Here is a 27,279-nt window from a genome sequence, read left to right as displayed (position 1 = left end):
TAATAATAATGCTGATAGATTTTTACAGCCATCTGAATCATCTGCATGTCAATAAACAGAATGAAGAAAAAATAACCAAACACTACCTCAGAACCATATGTCCCTCCCCAAACCAAAAATTCAGTCACCAACAATCTTATTTTTAAACCTACTATACATATTCCCAAATAAGTGAGTTTGATTTCTGTGTATTTACTAGACAAGCAGTACACAGTGGTGGAGAGCTACTCACTGTTTTCCCCTGAGCAATAATTAACCCCCTAACCCTGCTTCCTTATTTGTAAATAGAGGTTTTTTAACGAAACCCTACTCAAAAGACTGCCACAGAACCAAGTGAGATGCTCTAAGGGCTCAATAAGAGTCTAGACTCCAGAACAGTGATCATTAGCCAAATGACTGCTATATTACCATTGATATAGCAAAAATTTAAGGACAAAATAAAGCAGGCAAATCCAAAGAAAATAAATGCATGCATAACAATGCTAAGTCAGAAAAAATATAAGTAAGAAAAATTAGTTAGCAGAAGATAAAATCTTAATTAAAACATAGCCTTTAACATACAAATGAACCTGTCCCCATAACCATTAAACTCTCCAGTAAGGGGAAGGGTACAGCTCAGTGGTGGAGGGTCTGCCCAGCATGCACAAAACCCTGGGTTCAATCCAGGGCCAGCCCTGCTGCAAACACTGAACAAAAACTCTTCCTCCTAGCTTTCTTGAAACATTGCATACATCACTACCTACAGTTACCGTGCGGGCAGCAGGCCCCTACTTTCTAACCATGATTCAGCAGCCACCCACCAGCCTCTCCATCCCTCTCCACCCCAGCCTCTGTTAACACCATTCTACTTTCAATATTCTTGGGGTCAACTAGATTAGATTCCATGTTTGAGTGAGACTCTCAGTGCTTGTCTCTGTGCCTGACTTACTGCACTCAGCATAATGACTTCCAGTATATGACAGGATTACATCTGGTTTGTTGTTTTGTTCTATCTTGTTTGGGTGTTTTTTGTTTTATTTTGTTTTTTGAGACAGGGTCGCACTCTACAGCCCAGGCTGGCCTCAAACTCTTGATGATCCTGCTGCCTGAGTGGTGGGGATTACAGGTGTGCACCAATACGCCTGGCTGGGATTCCATCATTTTATGGCTGGCTGGCATTCCACTGCATCTGGGTATCACACTGCTCCCTCCAGTCATCAGCTGATGGAGATTTAGAAAGATTCTACCACCTGACTACTGCAAATAATACTGTGACACACATAGAGGTGCAGCTGTATCTTCAACATACAGATTTCTTTTTCTTTGGGTCTATAGCCAATAGTGTGATTGCTGGATCACATGCCAGGTTCTATGAGTGAAGATTTTTGTTTACAAAACTTAAGTAAATGATTTTCAAAACTGATTCAAGAGCTGGGCATGGTAGCACACAACTATAATCCCAGCACTTAGGGGGGGCTGAAGAGGGAGGATCGTTGCAAATTAGAAGCCAGTCTGAGATACATAGTGAGTTCAAAGCCAGCCTTGACTACACAGCAAGGCCCTGTCTCAAAATAACAAAAATGGAAATAAAAACTGATTCAGGAAGAAACATTAAACCTACACCAATGACTGAAGAAATTTCCAGGCCTAGAAAATTAAATGGGTAATTATCTTAAGGTAAACAACATTCCCAAGCACTTAGAGTGTTTTACTCCATGAAGCTGAAGACTAAATGTCTTAACACCAAAAACATCCAAAAATTATGAATGGCACACAATAACAATTACCATTTACTGACTCCTACTAAGCACCTGATGAGTATATCAGCTAATGTTAATACATATTAGTAACTGGGAATAGGAGCTACTCAGTAAACCCCCACTCCAATACTTAGGATTGAACCCAGGGGCGCTCTACCACTGAACCACATCCCATATCCTTCTTAAATTCTGAAACAGGGACTCCATAAATTGCCCAGGCTGAGCTTGAACATGTGATCTTCCTGCCTCAGCCTCCCAACAGGGAAAAAGCCCTGCCCAAATAACTCTTTGGAAACTAGAATTGGTAACAGATAAAAGATAACATTTCTTAATGTTTGTTTTTGTATTAAGAAGATGATTAATTCATGTAGTAAAAATTGCTATGCATGTAATAGTAATTTAAAGTCCCGCTTTCCAAATTTATTTAGGGTACTTTAGTTTAGATGTAAGCACTGCAATAAGACTACAACACAAAAGAGGATCCAGCCCTTTGAGGTACACTAAACAGGGCATGAATGTTAGAATCCCAAGGGTCCATCCCTGGCCTGTCAGCCAGCACATTCATTACTGTATATACACGTGATTCCTGAAAGAAAGGAACAACCTCCCTACATTCTGGAACATGATGCTGGGGGGGGGGGGTGGTCTCTGAGAAAAGTCTGTCACTTTTGCAATTTTGAGGCTGCAAAGGGTGGAGTCCTGCTGCTTCTTTTGGTACCCTCAGGCCATCTTTTCTATTGTCCATTTCCAAAGTACTTAGCTTTATTTACTTATTTTATTTATTTATTTTTTTGGTGCTGGGGATTGAACTTGGGTCCTTGCGCTTAGTACTTAGCTTTTTAATGTTAATCTTTTCAGCAACCAAGTTCTCCACTGTTCTATCTTTGCAGGCCGCAACTTTATTGGAGCTTCCTTTCTGAACAAACTCAAAATGTTTTAAATCATTCTGCTGGGCTCTTTGCTCTTTTTTTTGCGGGGGGGCGGGGGGGGCGGCTCTTTGCTCTTGATTCTCAACGTAGATCTGACTAAAAGCCCCAAAAGCAGCCATGCCATGGCCTCAACATTTGAAATTTCTTCTGCAAGATTTGTTAGTCTGCTGTCCTTAATCTCCATCTCAGGCAAAGTCTCTGGACATAAAATGCACACAAACTTTCTGTCAAGCCATAAAACACATTGTCTGGAGTCCAGCAGCCAATGCAGTCTTTCTTCCCCAGCCTGGTTTTTACCAGCTTTCTGATCTTTTGTGCTCTGACCAGAATCTCCCATACAGAACAGTCTAAGGTGTTCGAGCTCTACTTCTTCAGCATCTCTGACTTTTTCCTAACTCTTCCCTTCCCCACAAGCCAGTTTCAAAGGCTCTTGAGCCACCTGGCCAGGTAATGTCACAGCAACAACCCCTCTCTCCTGGTACCAAATTCTGTATTAGCTACTTTTCTCTTGTTGCTGGGACAAAATACTCGACACCCAAAGATTGAGGGGAAAGATTTATTTGGCTTACAGTTTGCAGAGGTTTCAGTCTGTAATTGGCTTGCTCCAAGGCAGGGATAGCAAACAGGCATCCCTGAGGAGAAACAACATGGCACACACAAGGTAGCAAAGGCAACAAGGGACCTTAACAGTGTCTTTCTGTTCCTTTTATCTTCTTATTCAGGCTATCAGGGATTAGGGCAGTGCCAAACCAACCACTCATGTGTAGTGTGTCAGTAATCACATGCCCTTAATCCTAGCATCACACATTTCAGATTTAGCTACATTCAAAAAAGACTGCATGAGGCTTTGGCGGAGGGGACATCTAGACACAAGCCACAACACTGCCCTTGTTTTTTCTACTTACATTCTGGTCACTATACTTGGCAACTCCCACACTCCACTGTGGAGACCAATGGCCTAGAATGTTTCACTAGATCTTTCAGTTCAGCATGCTTGAAAATAAGGATTAAATTAGTTGGCCTCTAAACTCACAAGCAGAAAATACCAGCACTCGGGAAGCTGAGGCAGAAAGATTGCTGCTGTTTCAAGGCCAGCCTGAACTACAAAGACCCCGTCTCAAAACAAAACTAGATCGGGCTAGGGATTTAGCTCAGTGGTGCCACCGCCTGTCTCACAGGAACAAGGTCCTGAGTTTGATCCTTGGTACCAAAACAAAAAACAAACAAACAAACAAGCAAGGCCCAAGGATGTAGCTCAGTGGCACCACTCCTGCCTGGCAAGCACAAAGTCCTGAGTTTAATCCCGGGTACCAAAAAGCAAAAATAAAACCAGAAAATCAAAACAAAACATTTTTTGTTTGTTTGTTTGTTTGGTACCGGGGATCAAACTCAGGTCCTTAGCTTGCAAGGCAGGCGGTGGAACCACTGAGCTAAATCCCCGACCCAACACAAAACATTTTAATTCCTTTAAGAAAGAAAGACTAACTACATACCCTGAGACTCCATCTCCTCCCAGTCAGAATGGCTATCATCAAGAATACAAAAACTGTGGGGGGGGGGGCCCAGGGCCGGGGATTTAGCTCAGTGGTTCTGCCGCCTGCCTGGAAAGCGCAAGGATCCGAGGTTCCATCCCTGGTACAAAAAAAAAAAAAAAACACCACAAAACAGGGGCCTGGGGATTTAGCTCAGTGGCACCAAGTCTGCCTTGCAAGTGCAAGGTCCTGAGTTCGATGCCTGGTTCCTAATGAATAAATAAGTAAGAATACAAAAACAGTAAATGCTGTTGACACAGGGGAAAAGGAATCCTTCTATATTAGTATGAATGTACATTAGGACAGCCACTATAGAAATCAGTACAGAGGTCACTCAAAAAACTAAAAATAGAGCTACTATTTGATCCAGCTATACCACCCCTCGGTATACACCTGAAACAAGAGCACACTGAAGCACACTGTCAGGACACCCATACCTGTGTTTAGTGTGGCCCAATAAACAACAGCCATAGTGTGCAGACAGCCTCGCTGCCCATCAGATGAATGGATGAAGAAAATGTGGTACACATACACAATGGAGTATTTTGTCATTTGCAGAAACATGGATGGATCTGGAGATCTTCACGTTGAGTGAAATAAGTCGCAATCTGAAAGACAAATACTACATATAGTCTCCCTAATGTGTGGAATCTAAAACTGATGAAGTAGAAGGGAGACTTTTATTGGACAAGAGGAAAAGAAATAGGAGAGGGGATAAGGGCAGGTACAAAGGATAAATATGATCAAAATACATTATCACTGAAACCCCCCAAAAATGTGAAATGGGGGTGGGGGGGGTGGTTATAGTATGTTACGTAAATATAAATATAGATCTGTCCCAGTGAAACTTGTTAATCTATGTAAGCAATATCCATTAATAAAAATGGAGGGGGTAAAGAAAAACAGTTTCATAAGTGTTGGTAAGATTCTAAAAAAGATTATATAAATTAATGGTTATCTAGTCAGGTGTGATGGTGAATGCTTGTAATTTCAGATCTCAGAAGGCTGAGGCAAGAGGATCACCACGAGTTTGAGCCCAGCCTGAGCTGCATAGAGAGTTCAGGGCCATCCTGAACTACACAGTGAGAACTTGTCTCAAAAACAAAGAGCAACAAGAAAAATTAATAGTTATCTGCTTTTTTACTTTTTTACATACTTTTTTACATACATCATGTTCATTATACATTATTATACAACAGACATTATATAATATGGTGTGTATATCTATTATTTAAAAATATCATTTACTGGGCTGGGGACTTAGCTCAGTGGTGCCGCCGCCTGCATCACAAGGTCCTGAGTTCAATCCTCGGTACAAAAAAAAAAAAAAACAAACAAAAAAAAAAAAAAAAAAAAAAAAAATATATATATATATATATATATATATATATATAAAATTTACAAGGCCAGGTAAGGTGGCACATATCTGTAATTCCAGCATTGGGAGGCTAAGGCAGGAAGACTGTCACAAGTTCAAGGTCAGCCTAGGATACATAGTGAGTTCAAGACTAGCCTAGGTTATCTTGAGTTCAAAACCAGCCTAAACTACATAGCCAGGCCCTGTCTCAAATAAACACAATTGCACACACATGTAATCCCAGCACTCAAGAGGCTCAGGCAGGAGGATCACTGTGAGTCTGAGGTCAGCCTGGGCTGCACAGTGAGACCATCCCTCAAAAAATAAATAAATAAATAAATAAATAAATAAATAAATAAATAAATAAATAAATAAATGAAAATATCATTTTAAAAGGATGTTAATGACTATGCTAGTTAACAGATGTTAGTTGGGGAAAATGTCATTTAAAGAGGCTATCTTGGGCCAGGGATGTAGCTCAGTGGTGCTGTGCCTGCCTGGCAAGTACAAGGTCCTGAGTTCAATCCCCAGTACCGGAAAAAATAAATAAATAAATAAATAAATAGGATATCTCAGTCTGCTTCACTTCTAAATCAAGAATAAACAAGATCAAAATAATCGTTAAATATTTCATTCATTCATTCATTCATTCACATGGTAGAAAACTTCCATATCCAAGTATGACACTAAAATATTTACACAACTTTTTAAAAACCCCTAATTCTGAATCTCATTTGATTCATTCAACAAATACTGGCTCTGAATAAGATTCTATGCTTTTGAAATGTCCTGCACTTGATAAACTTTCAATTTCCTAGAAGACAATAAATATGGGCTGGGGATTTAGCTCAATGGTTTCCCTGCCTGCTGCACAAGTGCAAGGACCCAAGTTCGATCCCCAGTACCAAAAAAAAAAACACCAAAAAAAAAAGACAATAAATATGAAGGTAAAACAAAAGAAATATGAGGCAAAACCGAAGTGTTAAAGGTCAGCCAGGCAAAGGAGCACATGCCTGTAATTCCAGCACTCTGGGAGGCTGAGGCAGGAGGATAAACCCAGTTTGGGCAACTTAGCCAGACTCTGTCTCAAAATAAAAAGTTAAAAGGGCTGGGGCCGGGTGTGGTGGCACATGCCTGTAATCCCAGCACTCAGGAGGGTGAGGCAGAAGGATCATCATGAGTTTGAGGCCAGCCTGCACTACACAATGATAACCTGTCTCAAAGAACAAACAAAAAAGAGCTGGGGATGCACTCCAGTGCAGAAGCCCTGTGTTCAATCTCTTCTCTCTCTGTCTCTCTCAGTCTCTCTCAGTCTCCCTCTCTCTCTCTGAGTTCAGTGTCACAAGACGTCACTGCTGTGGTTGAAAAGGCAGCCTCAGGCCAGACCTTGAAGGACAGCGTAATTCTTACAGGCAAAGCTAGAAGGTTGGGAGGGAATGGGAGAAAATACATTTGTAGAGAGCAAAGGGGGCCTCCTAATGATAGAAAACACAGACCCGAGATGAAAGGAGAGGGGGGTGGGTCCACCTGGCCCAGTGATGGAGGCGCCTGGGAGGCTGTACTCTCAAGGGCCTGGCTAACAGGATGTGTACTCACACACCACAGGCCATGTATGAACAGAACGTCAGTGTGTGGATGAGCAAGAACATCCATGAGGTCACTGGGATCTCCCAGTGACACTGGAGGTGCTGTTGGTGAACGTCATTTATGGACAGTAAAAGACACACACAGTAGGGGTAGGGTGTAGCTCAGTGGCAGAACACATACTTGGCACATAAACACAAAATATAGAAACATAAATGTGGTAACAAAATTTTGCAAACTTGCTTTATTTAACAATATTGAAAATTATTTTCTATCACCAAAAATTATGAGGAAAAAGAATTTAAGAAAATCGATACAGGGCCGGGGATTTAGCTCAGTGGCACTGGCACCTGCCTTGCAAGAGCAAGGTTCGATCCCTGGTACCAAAAAAAAAAAAAGGAGAAGAAGAAGAAGGTCAGTACAACTGAATATACTCCGTTATTTTCAAGTCTTGTTTGCTATTAAAATAAGATGCCAGGAGCACGCTAACTTCAATTATGATCGTTGGTTTTGCTAGAAAAGGGCCGTCTCAAGGACAGGTAGTACAACTAACAGAGTGAGAGCAGACTGCTGCATCACTGGTCTTCAATCCCATCAATCAATGCAAGGTTTTTTTTCTTATTAATCAGCCAGGCAATTTACAATTTCCTCACAAGGTTTCCTTGTTCTTAGTAACCAAAAACTACCATATTTTTTAAATGAAAAGAAATATACACTAATAAAGAAAATATGGGAAAAATAAGTATTCCTACTGGTACAATACGAAGCTTTTAAACGGGTTAAAAAACTCATTCCTAAGTTTAAGTGTACAGTAAGAGGACTATTTACGTTATTCTTAGGAATCACACATACACAATGGAGAAAATCCTAAACATCCTTTCAAAACACTCATTATAGCAAATTTTTCCCAAAAAAACAATTTTCTACTCAGTGTTAAAATGTCACCTTTACCTTCAGGGGGCAGATTGTTTATTTTTCTCAAAACTACTCAATTTGATAGCTTTCTACTGATGACCACTTATTACAGAAAAGGTCAGCAAATTTAGACCACTCATCTTTAAATAAAAGAAAAACTTTCAATTCACCTTAGAATAGGGAATTCTTTTAACTTTGTCACAAGAAACCTGTAATTCTCCAAGTCTTGTCAAGTATTTTCAGTCACTCCCCCCCTCATTACACAATAGTATGATCTACTTCTCCACGAAGGTCACAGGCTGACCCAACTCTTCACTATAAGCACGATGTTATGGGTCCTGTGATGGGTAAATGCCACACGTGTTGCTATTCCTGCAATCCTACCAAACCTGAGAATGCTTTTTATTAATTACAAAGAGGCTACTCCATCATCACCACTTGTATCTTGTTTTTCCACAAAACCCTATCCATCTAAGAAATCCCTTCAGAATCTACATGCTGTATTACACAAACAAACACAAACAAACACACACACACACACACACACACACACACAGAGCGCAATCAGAACCTCCAAAAAGCACAGGCCGATTCCTATTCCATAGCTCACCTCATCATCCCAGAGCAAGCCCGTCCATGACCGACTCTAATCACTTATTGTCTCAAATCTGATTCTATCTGCTGACAAAGCAGTGCATGTGTCCTCACGTACTCTGCCATTCTGCCCACCCACACACCCTGCTGGAAATCGCTTTTCCCAAAGGCAGTTGGCTGTTTTCTTTCAGTACTGGACAAGATCGGCAGATGTTGCAAGCTGGCTCCCCAACTCCACAGCCGAATGCTGTGCTTTCATACTAGAAGCCATCAGGGAAGCCCAGCAGAGATACTGTTCTACCAGACCGTAACTTTCAAAAATGGACCTATTCGGCTGGGGATTTAGCTCAGTGGTTCCACTGCCTGCCTTGCAAGTGCAAGAACCCAAGTTTGATCCCCAGTACAAGAAAAAAAAAATGCACCTATTTCTCCATATTAAACACTTGCCTCTGCAAACCAACTAGAGCTACATCGGCAACCGAGCTCAACTCAATATAGAAATACAGGCTAGAAATCTCAAAAGGAGTCTAACCTCGAGCTTAAAGAAACTTTGAAGCCAGGCGTGGCGGCATATACCTATAATCCCAGCACTCAGGAGGCTGAAGCAAGAAGATTGCTGCAAATTTGAGGCCAAGCTGTGCTACACGGTGAGTTCAAGGGCAGACTAAACCACAAAGACCCTGTCTCAAAAAACGAAAAAAAGGAAGAACCCTGTAAAACACCAGCCTGAGTAATGCATGACTTTAAACACTTCTGCAAACTTTGAGGTGTTTTTTTCCTAGATGCTTATTTTTAAAATATCTTTCCAGCCAGGCATGGTGCTGCATGCCTATAACCCCCACACTCAGGAGGCTGAGGCAGGAGGATCATCATGAATTCAAGACCAGCCTAGGCTGCATAGTGAGTTCAAGGCCTGCCTGATATATTGAGATTCTGCCTTTAAAAAAAAAATTGTCAACAGTAAAGGCTATGTACTTTCCTTCCCTAACATTTCAAAGCCAAGACAACTGCCTTGGGCATAGATGAATACTAGTAAAAGAGGACATAAATACACACTTCATATAGTAGCAGAACATGGATCAATGAGTCATTTGTACACATCTTATTACATGAAATAAATCAGACACACAAGCTTAAATATCACATGGTTTCTCTTAGTGAGAAAACCAAAGTAGAAATAAAGAGCAAAATAAAAGATAACAGGAAACAGAGCTAGATCTTTTGCAAATGAGAAGAGGACCAAGAGATAGAGAAGAGGAGGGCAGGGAGGGAAGAAGGACCAACTCTCCACCAGGAGTGTCACCATTAGGTAGTGCAAACATGGACTTCAGAAACTAAACTGGGCATGGTGGTGCACATCTAATTCTAGCACGTGGAAGGCTGAGGCAAGAAAGTCACTGCAAGTCTGAGGCCAGCCTGGGCTACGGTGAGTTCAAGTCAAGCCTGAACTACATAGCAAGACCTCACCTCAAAACCAATAAATGAAATCAAAAGCAATACACATTTCGAATAATCTCTAAGAGTTGATTTTCAATTCTGCCTAGATCGTTTCCTATACCTCATTACGTGGCTAACAAAGAGCTTGAGCAGGAAGTACAAAAGCAGCCTCCCTCACCCATCCTTTTGTTGCCAGCACTTTCGTATTAGCATCACCTTCAACCCTGGACTCCTCTCAGGACACCCTGTTCTGTGAGGACCAGCTGAACTGAAAACTGACAGGAGGCACCACCAGCCAAGGCTTCCACACCTGTGCGTGTCAAGTGAGCACATGCAAGAGCCAGTCATCCCTCCCCACTTCAGGACAGCTCTACACTCACACAAGACCCTGGACGGTTTAAAGTGCAGATCAAGTGGGTGCCACTCTATAAAGTTTAATGTCTTACTTAGATATATAAGCACTTCCCAGTGTGGTGGCACACACCTGTAATCCCAGCACTCGGGAGAGTGGGGCATGAGGATCATGAGTGCAAGACCAGCCTGGGCTACACAGTGAGTTCAAGGCTGGCCTGGGCTACGTGGCAAGACTTTCTCAAAAACAAACAAATAAAAATATACATACACGAATTAATATATCCTTCCGATAGCCCCAAGGATCATCACACCTGCTCCCTGGAACGCTTCTGCATATACCACCCTGGACAACACTGCAGGAGATGATGGTAACCACTGAACCATGAGACAAGGGTGCCATCAGAAAGCTGTCAAAAAATTATCAAAGACTTTCAAGATTACGTAGTACAGCACAATATTCTCAGCTGACCTGCAATTTTCAAACAAAAATTATTTGTGATAAATTAGCTTAGTAAGAAAACCTATAGAACCTGAACACTATTTCATAACTAGAAAGAATTTAGTCTCAACATACACAAGCTAAGTTCACAGCTGAGTAGAAAAAAGGCCTCAGGACTAGGGATTTAGCTCAGCGGCACTGCACCTGCCTCACAAGCACAAGGTCCTGAGTTCGATCCCTGGTACCAAAAAGAAAAAAGAAAAAAGGCCTCAAATGATCATTCTGATAAGTGAATATCTATTACATTAAAAGCTTGTTGGGCCAGGGATTTAGCTCAGTGGTTTCACCGCCTGCTGCGCAAGCACAAGGACCCAAGTTCGATCCCCGGTTCCAAAGGAAAAAAAAAAGCTCGCTGACCTATTTAAGTTTCTAACTAATATCAAAAATCACTGAAATATACCAAACGAAGCCTGATTTTGAGAGAAAGAAATGAGCACAGGCCTATAATCCCAGCACTCTGAGAAACTGAGCAGGATGATCCAAAGTCTGAGCCCAGCCTGAGCAACTTAGCAAGGCACTATCTCAAAAAATTAAGAGGACTAGGGATGTAGCTCAGTGTGAAGGCCCAGGGTTCAATCTCTAGCGCTGCAGGGGGAAAGAGGGGGGACCTGAGGAGGGGGAAAGGAAGATGGAAGACTCAAAATTTGCATCCTAAGGAAAATAATCTCGTAGAAAAGGAAAGATTCAAGACCCAAAGGAGAAAGAACAAGACACGCTGAAGCGGACCCAGGATGAAACCCATACATGAATTCTGCATTGACTTTCCTTAAGTTAACAGACTCAATAAAATCCAGTAAAGAAGCTCTTCAGTAAAGGATTAACTTTGGGAAAGGGATGTTTTCTTCCAAATCAGAAAACAAAGAAGACAAGAGGTTTCAGAGAAATGGGAGGAGGATAGAACTACAGGAGCTCCCCTGGGTGGCCTGGGCCTCCAGCACCACTGTGGAGCTAGTGCCATGCAATGAGCAAGCCACAAGGAGGCCTGCACAGCACATAGTTCAGGGCTGTGTGCAGCTCAGCACTGGAGCACTTGCCTCACACATGTGTGACAACCCCAGCAGCCTAAGTGCTGTGACGGAGCTGAGGACAGGCACCAAGGGAAGCTGGAAGTGAGGAAACAACCTAGCCCACAGGATCAGTGCGTGACCTCCATCTCTGAGAGGAACAGCAGTTACCGGGACAGGAAGAACAGGTCATAGCATGCAGGCCACATCACAGGAGCAGCACAAGCTGACCAGAGCCAGCAGGTGGAGCCCACCAAGTGCCACCAAGGGAAGCTGCTCAGGTGGAGGGCAGATGGAAGAGCAACAGGGCAAGCAGAAGTGCAGCAGTGTCTCAGAGACTGGCTCTGAAGAAGAGAAATGTAGACTGGGTACAGGTAAAGAGGCCTAGGACAGCAGGCCTGAGAGGACTAAGTGATAAATGCCACCAGCAGTTGAAAAGGTGCAAGAAGGGAACCGATGACAGAAATTTACAATTACAGGAATTTTTCAAACTCAACAGCAGCTACTACCTTGGAAGAAAATCCGTTTCTGCTCTTGTCCCCTCAAGACCTACAGTCCTGTGAGTCTGGGATTAGCCAGTGCCAGCATTCTGCCTGGAATACTGGTACCGGCATCTGTAAACATACGAACATGCACAGAACAGTTCACATAAAGTTGACAAATCCAAACTCTCCCTTCTATTACTCTTTTAAGGGTACAGAGGATACTGACAGTAGCTACAATTTAGGATCGTTAATGAGTGATGTAGTTTTCTCCATGTTTGACAAGTTCCTGTCAGCTTGAACCACTAGTGACACAAAAGGATCTAATCACTTTTACTGGTCTTTTTACTAATAAAATTAATAAAAAGCCACTCAATGGGAGTCATGCACGTACCTCCCTTTGTTCAAGCTGCCCAGCAGCAAGACAAATGAATTACAACTCCATCATGAATGTGTTAAAGCAGAAAGCAGCAATAATATTCTAAGCACTGTCGCAAATTTGCGATGGAAATGCCTCAGCCAAGGAACCAGTCAGGGGCTGCTCACTCCTGCTCCACTGTCACACTGGCAGGCACTGTGGAGAATTCTGTCCCCGTGCACCACCTTCACAACAGGGAACTGTCAACTATTTCTAGAGGAAAATCCTAGACCATAGTCAACTATGAACAGTTAATAGGGTTACTGAATTTTAATATGAATATAAAATTACCATCTGAATACTAATGAGTCTTTGCAGAACTCGAGGAAAATAAAAAAATCTTTTCATTATAGATGAGGGAGTTAAAAAGAATTAAAGTTAAAATTCTGGGGGCTGGGGATGTAGCTCAGAGGCACACTACCTGCCTGGCAAGCACGAGGCCCTGAGTTCGATTCCTGATAACAAAAAATAAACAAAATTCTGGCCACTAAATCAATGTGATGTCTTGGATTAGATCCTGGAAGAGAAACAGGACATTACTGAAATCCAAATAAAGTCTGTTGTTAACACTATTATATGAATGTTTACTTCTTAGCTTTGACAAAGATGTTGACATTAAGGAAAGCTGGCTGAAGGAAATACAGAAACTACACTGTGTTAGTGACCTTTCTGTAAATCCGATTTTCACTTTATTTCTTTTTTAAGCCAAGTTTTCAATGTATGATTTTTTTCCTTTTGAGATGGGATCTTGCTGCACTGCTCAGGCAGGCCTCAAACACCCAGACCCAGATCTTCCCTCCTCAGCCTCCCAAGTAGCTAGGACTAGCTAGGTGCATACCGCCTCACCCAGGTTGAAAACCTAAATTAGTCCAAAGTAAGGGCTAGGAGTGTAACTCAGCAATAAAGAGTATAGGCCTACCAGCTGCAAGGCTATGGGTTCAATACCTTGCACCAAAAAAATAAATAAATGAATAAACATACAATAAAATAATTGCAAAATAAAAAGCTTATTTAGGGGCCAAGGATTTAGCTCAGTGGTTTCGCCACCTGCTGCACAAGTGCAAGGACCGGAGTTGGATCCCGAGTACAAAAAAAAAAAGCTTATTTAAAAAATTCTGGACCATAAGAAGTCAGATTCCCTAACTTTTCACTCTGCTTCAAACTTTAAGTAATATTCAAGAAATATTAAGTAATATTAAGTAATTAATATTAAGTAATTAAGAAATATTAAGTAATATTCAAAATATTCAAGAAAAAAAGTTCTTCACATCACATAACAACAATCTATGAATATATATAGGGGGAAAGTCTCATTTCCTTAAAATAGCAAGCAAAAGGCAATATAACAAACATTAAAAGAATTACTCCAATGCAATTTAGAAACAAACTGAATTCTACTGTAAAAACAAAGTAAATGTTTCATGGACGCATGATATACAAGGTATTTGTTTGTGTAATCCATGTTAGTGTAAACCACAATCAGTTTACAAAGCCTATTGGATGAAAAAGACCAATGTAGAGAACCATAACCAATATAATGTTGACAGAAGCAGCCCCTACTAGCACCAAACAAACATTCAATTAGTAATTAAGCCAAGAAAATAAAGCTCAAGTTAGAAAGTACACTTCAAGGCCGGGGATTTAGCTCAGTGGTTCCACCACCTGCCTCGAAAGCAGAAGGTCCTGAGTTCGATCCCTGGTACCAAAAAAAAAAAGTGCATTTCACATACACATTACAATTATGATTAATAAAAATAATTAAGCAACTGTCTACCAGAAACTCACTCCGCTGGGTGTGGTGACAAATGCCTGAGCCTAGCACTCAGGAGGCAGCAGAGCTAAGAAGATCACTGAGTTCAAGGACAACTGGGCTACACAGTGAGGCTCTGTCTCAAAAAAAAATGCAAAAAAACCACCTCACTTCAAATAAAATGATGTCTGTATGTCTGTAGTTAAAAGTAAAAAGGGGCCGGGGATTTAACTCAGTGGTTCCGCCACCTGCCTCACAACCGCAAGGACCTGCGTTCCATCCCCAGTACCAAAAAAAAAAGTAAAAAGATAGGAGCAGGGATGTAGCTCAGCAGCACAGCATCTGCCTGGCAAGCGCAAGGTCCTGAGTTCAATCCCCAGTACCAGAAAAAAAGAGGAAAAAAAAACAAAAAAGGAAAAAAACAGCCAAGCATGGTGGTACACATCTTAATACCAGCACTGCATGTTACAACTTAGCCCTGGGTTCAATCCCCAATAACCCCCTCTAAATAAATAAATAAAGTAAGTAAGTAAGTTGGAGTAGCTATATTAAGATCAAAGTATTCATCAGAGTCAAGAAAACTACCCAGGATAAGAGAGACCTAAATGACAAAAAAAGCCGATTCACCAAGACAAAACTGTATATGGACCAACCAAAACAGTCTCAAAATACATGAAGGAAAAATTAAGCCACACATTAAGTCAGCAAATCCACATTCTACTCAGAGACTTAAACTCTCCTCTCTTAGCAACTTAAACAAGCATACCAAAAATAAAAAATCAATAATATAAAAGAACTAGTGAAAATGATAAATAAAGGGGCTCTGACATCTAGAAAACATTCCTCCCAGGAACAGCAAAAAGTACATTTTTAAAATGCCTATGTAACATTCACTAAGACAGACCACAAAAATCTTAAAATATTTTGCCAGGGGTGGTGGCACACACCTGTAATCCAAGCACTAGGGAGGCTGAGGCAGTAGGATGGCTGAGAGTTCAAGGCCAGCCTGGGCTACATCCCAAGATCCTGTCTCAAAAAAAAAAAAAACATTAAAAGGGATTGTGATACACACCTGTGATCCCAGCACTCAGGTGGCTGAGGCAGGAGACAGCAATTTAGCAACTTAGCAAGACTTTCTCTCAAAATAAAAAATAACAAAAGGGCTGGGAATATAGCTCAGTGTGAAAGCCTCAGGTTCAATCTCTAGTACTGCAAAACAAAACAGAGAGAGAGGAGAGAGAGAGGTACATACTGTGTGGTTACATTTATATGACTTCTCCAAAAAACATAAAATGATATAAGCAACAGAGTAGTGGTTGTCAAGAGTTGGGGGGGGCGGGGTGTCATGACTGGACAGGGATGATACAAGAGAGCTGTCCTGGGGAAGAGTGTTCTGTGTGCTGACTGTGACAGTGACTGCAGGAGCTCACACATGTGTTAGAATTCAAAAGACAGGGCTGGGGATGTGACTCAGTGAAAGAGACCTTGGCTAGTACATACCAGAAAAAAGAAAATCAAATAACCATGAAATAACCATACTTTTTTTTTTTTTTTGGAGACAGGCTCTCACTATGTAGTTCATTCAGGCTGGCCTTGAACTGGAGGCAATCCTCCTGCCTCAGCCTACAGAGTCCTGGGATTACAAGAGTGCACCACCACACCCGGCAAATAAGCATGCATGCCAAGCATACGCATGAGGCCATGGGTATCACCCTCAGCAACACACACACACACACACACACACACTCACACACACACTCAAAGATGGACATGGTAGCAAGTGCCTGTACTATATCTGGAACACTGAAGCAAGAGGATCCAGGAATTCCAGGCCAGCCTGGGACAGCATATGAAGACCTCATCTCAAAAATCAGGCCAGGGATTTAGCTCAGTGGTTTCACTGCCTGCTGCGCAAGCACAAGGACGAGAGTTTGATCCCCAGTGCCAAAAAAAAAAAAAAAAATCATATTTTGTCATATGCTAATTTCTAAAAAATAAGCACACACCAGAACTATTTAGAAGTGGATGGCTCAATCTAGTCAAATCACATGTATACTCAGCAGTCCCGCTCCTAGGTACACACCCAACTCAACAAGGGCTCATGTCTACCAAAAGACATGTATAGGAATAAGCTCATTTCACATCAGCCTTAAAATAAAATTATCTAACATCCATCAATATTAGAATCAATAAACTGTGTAAAAATCACACAATGGAAAAGTTATATGCCATGAAAAATGACCAAATGCTACAGCAACCCAGATGCACCTCAAATGCAACACTAAACCCTAGCATAGAAAGCTCTTTTTATATGAAATTCAAAAATAAAATCCATCAGCCAGGTGTGGCAGCACATACCTGTAAACCCAGCACTCTGGAAAGCTCAGGCAGGAGGATCCAAAGTTCAAGCCCAGTCCAAGTAACTTAGCAACTAATGGAGATGCTGCCTCAAAAGAAAAATTTTTAAAAAAGAGTTTGGAACTTAGCTCAATGTGAAGGTCCAACAAAGCCTAACAAGTAGTGGGGGTGACTATGAAAGGGAGCAGGGAACATTCTGGAGCACTGGATATGTTCTCTTGATATATTTGTTACATGGGCACACACACACACACACACACACGCACACACACGCACAACCCTGAGTCATGCCAGTACAGGAGGCATGTCTGTGATTGCAAGCACTTGGGAGGCTGAGGCAGGAGGATCTCAAGTTGAGGCAACCTGGTCTACATAGAGTTCAGAAGCTGGCCTGAATTGGACTACCTAGAGACCCTCCTCAAAAGTAAATAAATAGGGGGCCATGGCCAGGGATTTAGCTCAGCGGTTCAGCCGCCTGCCTCACAAGCGCAAGGTCCCGAGTTTGATCCCCAGTACCAAAAAAAAAAAAAAAAGCAAATAAATAACACTAACCCACAAAGAAGTGCTCTGCAACTGCTACACTCCTAAAGCCTACATGGTAATAATTTGTTTTAAGTTAAACCATTTAACCCTAAATTGTTTGACATTCTAGAATTTTATGCAACCTACTTCCTCTGGTCAGGAAGGCAACTATGAACTAGTGTTATAACTGAAGTTCATTTAAGCACACCAGCAACTTCTACTGCCAGGGAAGACTTCTACATCCACCCTGATGTCCCCAAAGACCCATGGTCCACGAGGGTTGTTCAAAGAGCAATCGCACTATCTGACCTAACCAGAATCCTTCTTCCTCCATTTTTAGCACTGAAAAGGGACTCACTTTATTACAAGTGTCCCACACACTACCACTGCCTTGTATCCCTACTTTAAAATTTTAGTATCAGCTTGAAAACGTGCTAATAGCGTTACAAAAATAGCCCCAAATTCCCAGCCAAGCCCTCCATGAATGTAAATCATATGTAATTTGATATTCCAACAGCCACCGACACAGGTCAATTTCCAATAACAGGAATTCTGGGCTTTATAACGAACGCATATAGGATGGACCGAGGATTTAGCTCAGTGGTTTCACCACATGCTGCGCAAGCACAAGGACCCAAGTTCAATCCCTGGTACCAAAAAAAAAAAAAGAATGCGTGTAGGGTCGGGGATTTTGCTCAGTGGTTCCATCGCCTGCCTCGCAAGAGCAAGGACCCGAGTTCGATCCCTGGTACCCCCCAAAAAAGAGAATGCATGTAGGACTTAATTTTAGACTATTCAGAAAATAGAATTCTGATGATGAAAATAGTTTTTTTATACATGATACCTAAATGTTTAAGTGCTAAAAAGTAGGACCAGGCCAAATTAGTTTTATTTGAAAAAGAAAAAATATTAGTAATACCAGATTGTAAGAGTACCACTCACATTTCTGTCCCATAAGCAATACTCACTGTACAAAAGCCTGACGTGTGAGGCAGGTGCAGAAGAAAAGAGTGAGGCCCATGTCCGCCACGATGCACTGATGTACACCCTGCCAGACTTCCCTATGCAAATACACACATAGGTATTGTACAAAAATAGGCTCATGCTACAAACACTGTTCTGTAGGCTTCTTTTTTCACTTAATGCATCACAAACATTATGAAAATTTTATTTTAAAGGAGAAATGCAACATAATTCTATCTACTAAGATCCGCTTCACCTACCCACTGTTCATTTCTGGGCAGACCTGTGACTGGCAGCACAGAGCAGACCCCCACAGGAGACCATCACAGAAGGGCTGGTCCACATCTGCACCCAACATCTTTACCGGCAGGGCCTGATTCTCCACTTCACAGGTGGGAGAAGCTTCCTCAACAGCATCTTGATTAGGATTTTGACAGAGTCCCTAGGAAAGGCTGGCCCTCCTCAGAAGTAAGGAGCACACAGCCCTGAGCACAGGTCCCTTCAGGTGCTTCCTCTGCCTCTGTCTGCTTCTTGTAGCAATCCTAGGAGCTGGGTGCGTGTGAGGCCGCACAGGCTGACCCCTGCCCAAAGATAGTTACCAAATCTGTGTTCCCCATGCTCTGCATTTCACACGTCTTTATGGAAGCTACCCACATGCCCAAAGCCTTGGTGAGGGTGGTCCTGGGTATAACCTTCGCACTCTGCCCAGCATACAGGGTGGAAGGGCTATGATGCCCCCTTCATGTACCCCACCAGAGAACCAAGATGGTGCTTTCTCTCTTAGTCACCGGCTGGTTTCCTGACCTTCTGTGGAGTGCAGTGATCTCCTCAGGACTCAGCCTCTGAGCAACAAAAGCCATGGACACATTCGCTGTTACCTGCTGATAGTGTTTTGAGTACCTGTTTTGCACCATGCAAGGTACCCAAAGAGCTCCCCACCTATGGGGAAATAATTCAGAGCCTTCAAAATTACATTAAGACTTTTTGTGAGCTAGTCTGGTGGCCCACACCTATAATCCTAGCACTCTGGGAGGCTGAGGCAGAAGGATCACAAGTTCAGCTTGAGCCAAGCCTGGTCAACTTGGTGTCTTAGTGAGACCCTGTCTCAAAATGTAAAATACAAAATGGGTTGAGGATGTCGCCCAATGCAACAGTCCTAGGTTCAATTCCAGTACTTGGGGGAAAAGAAAGACTTTTTGTGATGAGTGTCAAGAATATTTTTAGCCCTATTATTGCATAATATATTTTAATTACACAATTAAATCATCACTGTTTAAATTTAAAAATTAAAGAAATGGTTTTAGAAGTTTAAAATACAATAAAAGTGATTTCTTCAAAGCGCAGGTCAAAACTCAACAGTACACAGTGAAATAACCATAAGTATTTTATTAATGAAATTGAGCAGAAAAGATCAAAAAGTATTGAAATGGGTTGGGGATTTAGCTCAGTGGTTTCACCGCCTGCTGCGTAAGCACATGGACCCGAGTTCAATCCCTGGTACCAAAAAAAAAACAAAAATAGTATTGAAATATCATTCTGTAAAACTTTGTTTTATGTGACTTAATTTTTTTTTACAGTGGGTTATAATCAGAACCTTTGATGCATAAGAGTGAATAAGACAGTCCTGCCAAAAATAATACCAGGCATATGGTTATGAGTTTGAAATTTTTAGTTTTTTGCTTTGTTTGTTTTGAGATGAGGCCTCCTTATGTAGCCCAGGCTGGCACTGAACGTGCAGCTATCCTCTTGCCTCAGCCTCCTGAGTGCTGTTGGGATTACAGACAAGCACTACCACACTCAGCCTGAGTTTGAACACTGTAATTATAACTAAGATCATTTCAACTAAATATTGCAAAGTAAATGGAAATTATCAAAACCCAGAATAATGTACAAGACTAGAGCAGTGATGGCCAATCTTTTAGAGCTTTCAATGATAACAAACAGCGACCTACAGCACACATGTCATAGGTTCACCACCACTGGACTACAGTAAGGATTCTATTATGTCACCAACCACTTTTGTTTTATCACTAGAAACAGGTATATTTAGCCAGGAATAGTGGCATACACTTCCCACTTCTGGCAGCTGAGGCAGGAAGATCACAAGTTCAGAACTAGCCTAAGCAAATGAGCATGACCCTGTCTTGAAGTAAAAAGGGTTGGGGATGCAGCTCAAAGGAAAGGCTCTGGATTTGATCCCCAACACCACAAAAATGGGGGGTGACTTGGGTAGAGTGCCAGCCTGGTAGTGGGGGTGGGGGACAGGGTTGATCCCCAGTACTGGAGATTCATCACATGGTCTAATAGACTCACAATATAAACAACTTAAAAAGCAAAATAAAAGACACGGTAAGTAATAGGGATGAAAACTGTGTAGAAATGGGAAGAGGATGGGAGAAAGGAGAGGAAAGGGAATAAAAATAACCAAGATGCAATATCGGTTGGTATCAATCCCCAAGCTAAATACAATCATTATGAATCACACACATTTATCAATGAAAAAAATTTTTTTTGGTACCGGGGATCAAACTCGGGACCTTGCGCTTGTGCAGCAGGCGCGGGAACCACTGAGCTAAATCCCCGGCCCTATCAATAAAATTTTTTAATTAATTAAAAAAGGAACGAAGAGTATATTTTACATCCAGCTACAGCAAATACTATTCACATTTCAGCAAAGGCTTTGCCTAGACAGACCACCCCCCACTCCCAGCAGCAAACGCTGTCCTTAAAAAAGCCCAATGATTCAAAACCGCAAGCCTCATCCTTGATCCCAGAACTACAGCTGTTTCGCTCCTCGGAACAGTAGACAGGGCAACCTCTGAGACCTCGACCCAGGACCCTGAGCAAATGCAACAATATGGCTCAAAGCAAGTGCCGACAACTGCACTTAAACTGCAGAGAACACACAGAGTTTAAACTGAAACTTACATATACATACGTGCCTGCATTTTCCTGTGATCGCATAAGCATCAGAAAGCCATGCCATCTGCAATGATCTATCTGCTCTCACTATATGCGAGTCCAACACAATATCTGGAATTGCGCATAAAACAATTTGTTTCATGATTTGGCTCACAAATACTCCTAAGGCTTTTTGAAATGTCTTTTAAAAGAATGTAATTTAAGTGTTCTAACAACGTTACAGGAACTAATACAACTTCTGGGGGGAAAAGCCTGTATCTTTTAGGACCCAAGTGGATCTCTGGAAATGGCCATGCCAATCGCATACTCACGTACGAGTACCCACGGCAGCATGAGCGCGGCACAGCCCCCACAGGGAACCAAACTGAGAATGATTACTTCTCAATTCCCCGGTGCCAGTACCGCACAACCGCCCGGGCGCCCCAAGGCCTGGGGAGGTGGGCGAGGCGGACCGGGCCGCACCCGGTGCTGTCAGGCAGCTCGCAAGTGGCACCGGCGCAGCACCCAGAAACTTCCAGGGGCCACTTTCCGGTCGCGCCGGGCGGGCCCAGGTGGGGGCGGCGCGGCACGGCTGGAGCGGCGTGGGGCCCACCGGGGATGTCGCGGCACCCGACCCCAGGCCGGGTCCCTCGGAGCTGTCAGCGCGCGGCCGGCCCGTTATTCGCCAAGCCACTCGCGAGGGGGCGGCGGCCGCTCCCGCCCGCCCGGGGAACCCCCCCCTTCTTACCTCGAAGTAGCCTCCAGCGGCACCGCCTGCGCCCAGGGGCCCGTGGGCCGCCGCCGCGCCACCCAGCAGGCCCGCTGCGCCGCCGGGGCCCGGGGCCTGGGGGCCGGCCTTGCCGCCGCCCGAGCCGCCGCGCTTGTTCTTCCGGCGCTTGGCCCCGCGCTTGGCGTCGGCCGGGCTCATGGCGGGCGGAGGGCGGAGGGCGGCGGGCGGAGGGCGGCGGGCTGCGGAGGCGCCGGCGGGTGGGGAAGGGGCGCGGGCGCGGGGCCGCGGGCAGGCTGCGGGCGGCGGGCAGCGGCGGGAGGGCGGCGGGGGCGACGGGGGCCGCGGCTGGCAGGACGGGGGGGCGCGGCGCGGGGTCGCCTCCCAAGAGGGCGGGCGGGGCGGCAGGAGCTCGGGCGGCCGCGGGCGGGAATGACGACGAGTCCACCGGGCCGGCGCCGCCGCTGACCAGAGTTAGAGTCCAATATGGCGGACACAAGGGGAAAGGGATCCCAGTTTACGTCGGGGGAGGGGGAAGCGGCGGCGGAGGGGGAGGGGCGCGGGCGCCCTCCCCGCCTCACTCCGCCCTCCTGGGCGCCACCGCCCCTCGCTCTCCCTCCGCCTGCCGCCAACGACGCCGGCGCGCAGGGGCCGCCGGAAGCTGAAGTCTGCGCCGCGCGCGCAGCCGCGGGGGCACCCGGAGCGGAACCACGATTCCAGTCGTGCCCTGCGCGACGCAGGGCTGTCGGGGAGGGGGGGGGGCGGCCTGACGTCGGCGCCGCACGGCCTTGTGGGCTCTGTAGTCGGCGGCGGGGTGGGGCGGGGCGGGCGCAGGCCGGAGAGTGGGGGGCGAGCAGTTCCAGCCCTGCTGGTCGCTGGTGTTCGCCTGCAGTCGCTCGCGCGCTCCATCCCTGCGGGGAAGGACCCACCGACCCTGGCCAGTCGGAGATCAGATGCTCTCCCTTCGCCGGCAGCCGTGTGACCTTGGGCCCACCCCGGCCAGGTGCAGGTGGATGGGCTGCGACCGGACCGGTGCGCAGGTCGAGGCCCATCGTCTTTCTGAGCGTCCTGGGCCTCAAAGGCTGTGCTCCCTCCATTCGTCCGCCGGGCACCCGGCAGGGCAGCCTCCACCACCACAAACCCACCCCCAGACCGGGTGCTGCGCCCTGCAGGACCTCACGTCCAACCCAGAGATCTGGGGCGTGGCCTGGACCTTCCCTGACACCCTGCGGTCACCAGCAAGTCCCAGGTAGAGCTCCGCCCTGGGGACCAACAGAGGGGCTCCACCGGGCCCGCGCTCCGGGACTGGCTTCGTGCTGTGCGGCCTTCGCCTCCGCCACACCCTCTCCTGGGCCTGTCAGTGTCGCCTCCGTGCACACTGGCACGGCTAACGTGATCAAGCCAACCCCCTGCTCCAGCCCTGTCCCGGACTCGCCTTCCGCACCAGAAGGTCTTGGAGGAGCCCGCCCCTGAAGTGCTGAGAGGCCGCCTGCCCTCGTTGTGCTGCCCTGCACCCTGCTCCACTGCTGGTCTGTACCTCCTTTGTCCCACAGCCCTGAGCTTTCCCTGGCGTGAGACTGGGATTCATGAGTTACCAGCAAGATCCCCAAGAGAAAAGGTCTCACGCAGCTGAGCCCAACCCCTACCAAGCAAAGGATTCTCGAATCCGGAGTGCAGGAATCCTGATATCCGCCTTCCCTCAGTTGTGCACCTGACACTGCCTAATGCCAAGTCATCTCACTTAATCACCACCGCTCTCCACATGGCTACCCTGTGCCCTAACTGGAGGAGGTCTAGAAACAACCCAGGGCCTCAGGCTGCTAGATCAGCTTTCCACCGCTGAGGGACACACCTGGCCCCATGAGTCCTGTTTTGAGCAAGAAACTGAGGTTCATACATGCTGAAGAATTTGCCCAAAGCCACGGCAAGATTCAGGCAGGACCCAGATTCCAGCTCTGGTGTGACGCTGGGGCACCAGCAGAGCACTGATGATACAGTGGAGGGTTGCCCTGGGGTTGGGACACAGGCCCCGCTGAGGTGAGCCAAGCTGATGCCAGTCACTTTTCAGAATAAGGGATTTAAAGCCATGCAAGACTTGGCAACAGGGAGCTGAGCGTGGTGACACACACCTATAATCCCAGCACTCCTGGAGGGTCACAAGTTCAAGCCCAGCCTGGACAATTTAGCAACACTTTCTCAAAAAATAAAGGCTGGGTATGTAACTCAGTGCAAAGGTCCTGGGCTCAGTCCCCAGGACTGAGGGGGAAACCCTTGGCAGTCCATCCAGTGGCCCCTCAGAGACACTGTGGCTGGAGCAGGACACAGGGAGCAGTCTTTATTCCAGGCGCAGTGGGGACTGTGGCGGGCTGTGAGAGGGAAGGGATGTGTGCTCCTGAGCGAGCTCGCTGCCGTGCGCAGAATGATGCCAGAGGAGCCTGAACAAGGCCAGCATCAGCAGCAAAGCCTCCCGAAGGTAGAGATGCTCCTGGCAGGTCATGAAGTGGTTCTCAGCCCTTTGTGATGCTAGAGATCAAACTGAGGGCCTTAGCACTGAGCTATATCCCCAGCCCCTTTTTTAATTTTTAGTTTGAGACAAGGTCTCCCTAGATTACCCAGGCTGGGCTTGAAGTTGCAATCCTCCTGCCTCAGCTTCCCAGAGTGCTGGGATTACAGGCCTGTGCCACTGTACCCCACAGCCTTTTTTCATAATTTCCTATCTGAATGTTTGTGTCCCCAGAAATTGGTATGTTGGAAGCTAATCTCCAGGGTGATGGTTTTAGGAGATAACAAGGTTGGTGAATGTAGAACCCTCATAAATGTTATTAGTGGCCTTGCCCTGAGGCCCACAGGAGCTGCCTTCTCGATGCTCCCACACAAGGGCACAGCTAGAAGGTGCCAGCTGTGGCTTTCAAAGCCACACATCTGCCCATTACTTGATCTTGCTCACCCAGCCTTCAGACTTGTGAGAAATTTGAAATCTACCTAGTTCACTGTGTTTGTCACAGCAGCTCTAATGGAATTAGACTCCCTGTAAGGAAAAATTAATAAGAAAGTAGAGAAGAATAAGTTTTGTTTTTGTTTTTGGTACCAGGGATTGAACTCAGGACCTTGCACTTTCGAGGCAGGCACAGCACCACTGAACTGAGCTAAACCCCCAACCAGAATAAGAGTTTTTGTCTCTTAGAGTTGAGCATTAGAGCCACGAAACATTGTAATAGAGTTGGGTGTGATAGCGCATGCCTATAATCCCAGCATCCGGGGGACTGGGGTAGGAAGACTGATCCAAGTTCAAGGCCAGCCTGGGCTACATTAAAAAAATTGTAATATCTAGTCTATTTCTTCCCCAAGAATCAATTTTCACTCCTTGAGGGAGTTTTAGAGCTCTCCAGAGCAACAGCCGATAGGATGGAGGGAGATTTTGTGGTAAGTCACTGGCTTGGGCCATTCAGGAGGCTGAGGGGTCCCGAGACCCACAGTGGCCCAAAGGACGCCCAGGAGAGCTGCAGCTGTCGCTCCAGGCTGAACCCCCGGCCTGCGACCCCAGACCCCAGGAAAGCCAGCGCTGCTCTCCAAAGTCTCGTGCTGACAGGAGGAGCCCTCACCACTTGTCCTGTGTGTGAGTGAGTGTGCGCACACTGGGACCACATGCCCTCACGCTGGCTAAGCCAGTCATTGCTCTGCCACTGAGGTATACTCCAAGCTGCTTGGTTCTGGTTTTCTAGTCAGGCTTTCAACAGGATGTAAACATGGGTAATGCGGGTCCCCAGAGTATGCTACTTCAACCCCTTGTATGCACTGAGTGGCACAGCGGGGTCATGTGTCAGCTCTAGTTGTAGAGTTTTGCTTCGTTTTCAGTACTGAAGCTTGAACTGAGGGCCTCCTCACTGAGCTACATCCCCAGCCATTTTCATTTCATAACAGGGTCTCCCTAGGTCATTGAGTTACCCACGTGGGGCCTGAATTTGTTGACTCTCCTGCCTCAGTGTCGCAAGTGCTGGGGTAACAGGTGTGTAATAAATCTTAAATTTTGTATAATTATGTGTGTGTGGTACTGATAATTAAACACAGGCCTTCACACTGAGCTGCATCTCCAGTCTTTTTTCTTTTTGAGCCAGTATTTCGCTAAATGGCCCATGTGGGGCTCAAATTTAGGAAAATTTAGGATAGTCCAGAGTGCCAGGCTCAGAGGCATTTGTTTTTATCATGAGAAAGCCCTGGATTTCATCAAAAGCCTTTCCCACTGTCACTGTGCTGACTGCCCTTGTGTTCCTAGGGAAAACCACTTACTTGCTCCTGGTGTACAGTGGCCTAGTATGCTGTGATTGGTTTGCTAGTATTTCTGTATTTATATTCATAAAAATTATCCTGGTTTCTTTTCTTATAGTAGCTTATGTGACTCAGTATCAACACTACTGACCTTATAGAATGAGTTAGGAAGTTTAACGGGCTGGGGATTTAGCTCAGTGGCACCATGCCTGCCTTGTAAGCGCCAAGGTCCTGAGTGCACAAATGCAGCTAAAATAAAAAGAGGACGTATTCACTCATTGTTGGGAAAGTTTGAAAAGATTGGCATTCTTTATTATGTTTGACATGTAATAATTCACCAGTGAAACTATCTGGTCTTGGGATTTTTTTGATACTGGGTCTTGCTTTGTAGTTCACGCTGGCCTTGACCTCAAGGCAGTCCTCCTGCCGCAGCCTCCCAGGTGCTGGGAGGTTCCTACTTCAATCTCATTTGTTGTAATAGTGCATGTGGTCTCCCTTCGCAGCACTGGGGATTGAAGCCCCAGCCCTTTTATACCTTTTAAAATTTTTGAGACAAGGTCTCACTAAATTGTCCAGGCTGGGCTTCAACTTGTGATTCTCCCTACCTCAGCCTCTGAGTGCTGAGATGGTAAGTGTGCGCCCCATGCATAGGGAGCAAACATATTTGAAGAAACGCTGTTACACGCGTTCACCGTGTTTACTAATGTGCTGGAGGCAGTATCAAGTTCAGTGAGAGGTCTGAGGGTTTAAAAGAAGTAACATTTAATTACAGATGTGGACATGAATGCTGATAATTCAAGAGAATTAGGTGGATTACAAGAATTAGGTGAGTTACAAAGTACTGTATGCAAAAACGGGCAGCTTTTGTATTACAGCACCAACGGAATGCACTAAGGACGCCACCTGACAGCCTCCAGAGCAAGAACGTGAAGCAGCACCCTGTTGGCC

The 27,279-nt window shown here is 45.1% G+C and overlaps 1 protein-coding gene and 1 long non-coding RNA gene across 7 annotated transcripts in view; both read right to left on the bottom strand.

Annotated features, from left to right (window-relative positions):
* Fam193a (family with sequence similarity 193 member A) overlaps positions 1–22,640 on the bottom strand; it is a 138,211-nt gene extending 115,571 nt beyond the window's left edge. For 2 of the 6 annotated variants that reach the window (XM_021260392.2, XM_013073071.3), the window contains exon 1: positions 22,087–22,640. In XM_021260392.2, the coding sequence (XP_021116051.2) occupies positions 22,087–22,266 (180 nt within the window). In that variant the 5' untranslated portion in view covers positions 22,267–22,640. Of the gene's footprint in view, positions 1–3,237; positions 3,262–4,637; positions 5,534–22,086 lie in introns of those variants that run through there. The other 4 variants (XM_021260391.2, XM_087187225.1, XM_013073070.3 and 1 more) reach the window with 3 other exon arrangements.
* LOC147825046 (uncharacterized) lies at positions 19,809–22,078 on the bottom strand. The gene is made up of 2 exons (XR_015441245.1): positions 21,366–22,078; positions 19,809–19,931 (listed from the first exon to the last, which is right to left on the bottom strand). It is a non-coding gene; the product is annotated as an uncharacterized LOC147825046 (long non-coding RNA).
* Positions 22,641–27,279: the final 4,639 nt, after the last annotated feature.

Source organism: Heterocephalus glaber, unplaced genomic scaffold (genome assembly GCF_053883595.1).
Source record: "Heterocephalus glaber isolate CG9 unplaced genomic scaffold, H.glaber_assembly_v1.0 deba00001509, whole genome shotgun sequence".
NCBI classification, from domain to species: Eukaryota; Metazoa; Chordata; class Mammalia; order Rodentia; family Bathyergidae; genus Heterocephalus; species Heterocephalus glaber.
The sequence above is the reverse complement of the archived record's forward strand: the minus strand, read 5'-3'. Positions and strand labels throughout refer to the sequence as shown.